The 4,030-nt window shown below is 33.8% G+C and overlaps 1 protein-coding gene across 1 annotated transcript; it reads left to right on the top strand.

Annotated features, from left to right (window-relative positions):
* The first annotated feature begins 2,574 nt into the window (after positions 1–2,574).
* On the top strand, positions 2,575–3,604 carry LOC131049041 (probable calcium-binding protein CML25). Its single transcript, XM_057983046.2, has one exon. It carries the CDS (start codon positions 2,783–2,785, stop codon positions 3,344–3,346), a length of 564 nt encoding a protein of 187 aa, XP_057839029.2. The 5' UTR covers positions 2,575–2,782; the 3' UTR covers positions 3,347–3,604.
* The last annotated feature ends 426 nt before the right edge of the window (positions 3,605–4,030 follow it).

Genomic DNA, 4,030 nt, shown 5'->3' with positions numbered 1-4,030 from the left:
TCTAACTTTTCAATGAAAGGGATGTGTTTTTGACAAATTTTAGAAAAAAATACACAATGTTGAGTGTGCGGTCCATCAAATTTGCATGTCTTCCAATGAAAAGTTAAAAAAATACCACAATAATGTTAAATTTTCCTTTTATCTTTATAATTGGATGGATTTTTTTTTCATGCTTTGAGTATGTTAATGTTTTCATCTTTAATTTCTTTTGTTAGTGTATGCGTTTTCTACAAAAACCAATGTGTCTTATTTTTTAACCATTTATCGAAATTACAAATAAATTACATTTTTAGAAACTAGACTTTGATCTATATAGATTAATTTGTTTTTTGAATTTTGGTTAGTTTTCATAAAATTTAGTTGTTCGCATGCTAAGTTTTTGGGTTTTTTGGATGTGTCCACTTCGAAAATTAGTAAAAAATCATATATTCATTAAAAAATTAGCAAAAAAATCAAACAAAAACTATATGGTGTTAGCTAATTTTTCACTAAAACAATTTTTGAAATATGAAAAAAAGTTAACATTTTAGGGGGGCCACACAAGATGCTATGTTATAATATTTTTTGATAAAAAATAGATGACTTTGTGTGCCCCCTTTTTTGAATTCCTTAGTCTCCACCATTTATAATAATAATAATTTATAAATTAGATTTAGAGCACCATGACTCTTTTTTTTTTTGTACCTTCAATTTCTCATCTAAGATTAGTCTTTCCTAATTTCAAAAATAAAAAAATAGCTACTTAGGACCCCCTTTTGGTCCTCCATTTCCATGCACTTCTCCCATATCCATATACTAATATTTCATGTAGGCTTCTTTGTAGAACTATACCTCATCTACCTGTGTAAGACACTTGGAAGCCACATACCTACTTCCTATACTAGTTCCTCTAAGACCAATCTCATATTGCTTTCAATTCAAACAATTATCCATAGATTGACCTCCTTCCTCACCTAGTTCAACAAAATTGAAGAAAGCATATGTAAAATGTGTAGATTTTTTCCTTCAAGTTATTTTATGGTGAACATTGATTTCTAATCTTGTGTGTATTGTAGGCCTAAAGAAAAGTATTAAGTAGATCTCTTCAATATCCTTTTTGATACCTCTTAATATCAAGAATTATACTTCCTTTTTTTGACTTTAGTGAACTTGTATTTATTGTACCTCACATGCTTGATAAGAAGAGGGTGAAATATAGAAATGGAAAGTTTATTCTTCACAATTTTCCATACCACTTTAGTGGTCACTTGTAATAGAGATGTTTTGGACCATTTTTGTCCTTTTCATAACCTAAGCTATCTCAAAAACATGTCCTCTCACCAAAAACTAGTCTTCCTTTGCTCTAACTGTCCTATTGATTCTTGATTCTCCATCACCTTGGACATTAATTAATTCTTGAGCTTGTGTCCTCTAGGACATTCATGTCCACACAAGTGTCCCCTACAATTCAAAAGTATAATTTTTTGCCTGTTGATTATTTCCCTTTTGCTTTTGCACTTACACACATTTTCCACTTTTTATAGAAACACCTAGGACATGCTCCATTACTATTGCACATGCCATTATTATTGCAACTCACATACACCAACACTTATAGAACCAAACACTTTTCATTTTCCAAACACTTCAAGTTGAAACATGCTCTAGTACTTTAGGCATGTTTCCTAATTGCCCTTGGCACACCGTATTTTCCTTTTCATATATGATCAATTTTATCATTCTATAAACAAATTTGTTGTGGGAGATAAACATTGATATGTAGAAGTAAGTTATGATTTCGAGTACAAAACACTAGTGCATCGCTAGGACATAATCACATCCTCTCGAAGAGAATGGATTATATGTAGAAACTATGACTTTGAGACTAGATTGTTAATACCATACCTTTTTAAATTGACTTTAGATCTTCAATTCTCTATCTTCAGTCAACCAAACATAATTTCTCTACCCTTTTCTATTTCATTTCCTAATTAATGCAACTCAACCTTAAAACTTTATTTACTTGAATTAATCTAAAAAGCAATTTATTATGTTTAAAATATACTAAGTTATTAAATTGAAGTTATTAACCAATCAAGAACAAAATAACTACTTGATAGAGAGCATAAGTCTTAGTTTGAAACTTCTTTGGATAAGTGCCAAGGACTGAGGGATACCCCATTTGCAAAATTAGTCCAAGGCATGATCTCAGCCTCAGAGCATAAGTCTTAGTTTGAAACTTCTTTGGATAGGTGCCAAGGACTGAGGGATATCCCATTTGCAAAATTCGTCCAAGGCATGATCTTAGCCTCAGATCATAAGTCTTAGTTTAAAACTTCTTTGGATAGGTGCCAAGGACTGAGGGATATCCCATTTGCAAAATTTATCCAAGGCATGATCTAAGGCATGATCTAAGCCATGATCTTAGCCTCATGGAACCTTTTAGACTCATTGACTATTAAAAACATTAAAAAAAAAAAGTTGTTTTATTTTATTTTTATAATTTGCAATGTACGTTTAATTCGAGAAATATGGACGGATGTTTCTAATCAAAATTTGTCTTTTGCATTTATCGCTATCTGCGCAGTCATACAGATAAGGACCTGCGTAGAATTATTTTCTGGATGTCGTGGGCGCCGTTTTCAACACTTTGTATTGTGGACGAACTTTCAACGATCTCCTCAACTTCTCTTCACAAACAGTGGGCGGGCTTTTCAGAGCTTAAACTCTTTACATAAGACCTGAAAGCATAAATTTATCTGCAGCATTAAAGATTGTGAAGAGAGCAGAAAGCAGTTCAATAATGGGGTTTTCTCGGTTCCTGAAAAATTTGTTCAATTGCGCAAAACCTGAACGAAAGAGTTCTTCTAGTACGGAGAACAGAGTTCCGGAGATATCTGTTTCGAATCCCGAGTCATTATTGCCGTCAAAGAAGGAGCTTGAAGTCGTCTTCAAAACATTTGACATCAATGGCGACGGAAAGATTTCGTGGTCGGAGGTCGGCGAGGTTATAAGCTATTTTGGGGGAAAAGCCACAGAAGAAGAGCTTCAGCTCATGGTGAAGGCAGGGGATCTTAATGGCGACGGTCTTCTTGATTTTTCGGAATTCATGGATTTGAACACAAAAGACATCGATCTTGACAGGGTTTTGCGGGACATGGAAAAAGCCTTTGATCTTTTTGATCTGGACGGCAATGGATCCATTTCTGCAGATGAATTGCAGAGATTTTTTAGAAATCTTGGGGAGAAATACAGCTTGGATGAGTGCCAGAGGATGATTGATGGCGTTGATTGTGACGGAGACGGGTCTGTCAATTTTCAGGAATTTATGATCATGATGACCAAGCCGTCAGGCCTAGGAGAATAAAATATATTTTTTTGTTCTGTTGAAGGTGCAATCCTGTGATGCTAGCTGCTCTGGTTGTCCAGTGAGGTGGGCCTACGAGTTTCGATCGGATAATGTTTCTGATCTTTATGGCCGATAAGGAAAAGCTTACGTGGCGCCTGTGTATTTTTGCTGTGGTCTCCACGTAGATAAATGAGCAAATTGATCACTACGTGGATATGTAAATAGATGTTGATGTATTTTCCCAAATTGTAGATCTCGACTTTTAAAAATTATAGAGTATTTTTGAAGTATTATTGTATTAAATTATCAAATTATTGTTTAACAATGGAAATTTATTTATGTTATTTACTTTTTATTTTTGTTTTGATATTTTTGTTGTCTCACGAGAGTTATTGTTCAACAAATTTTGTTTTGGCCTTACTTACTATCAAATTGGGGCCGTGAAGGGGCAAGTTGGGGTAAGACTAATTTCTTGGGGATGCACACAATCGACCGCAAGCCACGTGCATTGGGTAAATCTCAGCCTCAAAATCAAACTTGTAACTAATGGGGAGCAAACCAACAACTCAAACTAGATTTGCTGCTCGTGCGGGCTTATGTTCTTCAATTTTTTAATTAATATGAAAAATTACAAATATTTTAAATTAAAAATATGATTTCTTTTATAGAAACAAAATAAGCTCTCTACTTTCTCATGGGAAA

The sequence above is a fragment of the Cryptomeria japonica genome, chromosome 11 (assembly GCF_030272615.1).
Source record: "Cryptomeria japonica chromosome 11, Sugi_1.0, whole genome shotgun sequence".
NCBI lineage: Eukaryota > Viridiplantae > Streptophyta > Pinopsida > Cupressales > Cupressaceae > Cryptomeria > Cryptomeria japonica.
Note: the sequence above shows the minus strand (reverse complement) of the source record. Positions and strands in the feature narration are given on the sequence as shown.

Coding starts and splice junctions, on each gene's coding strand:
- LOC131049041 (XM_057983046.2), top strand. CDS start 2,783: ATGGGGTTTTCTCGGTTCCTGAAAAATTTGTTCAATTGCGCAAAACCT.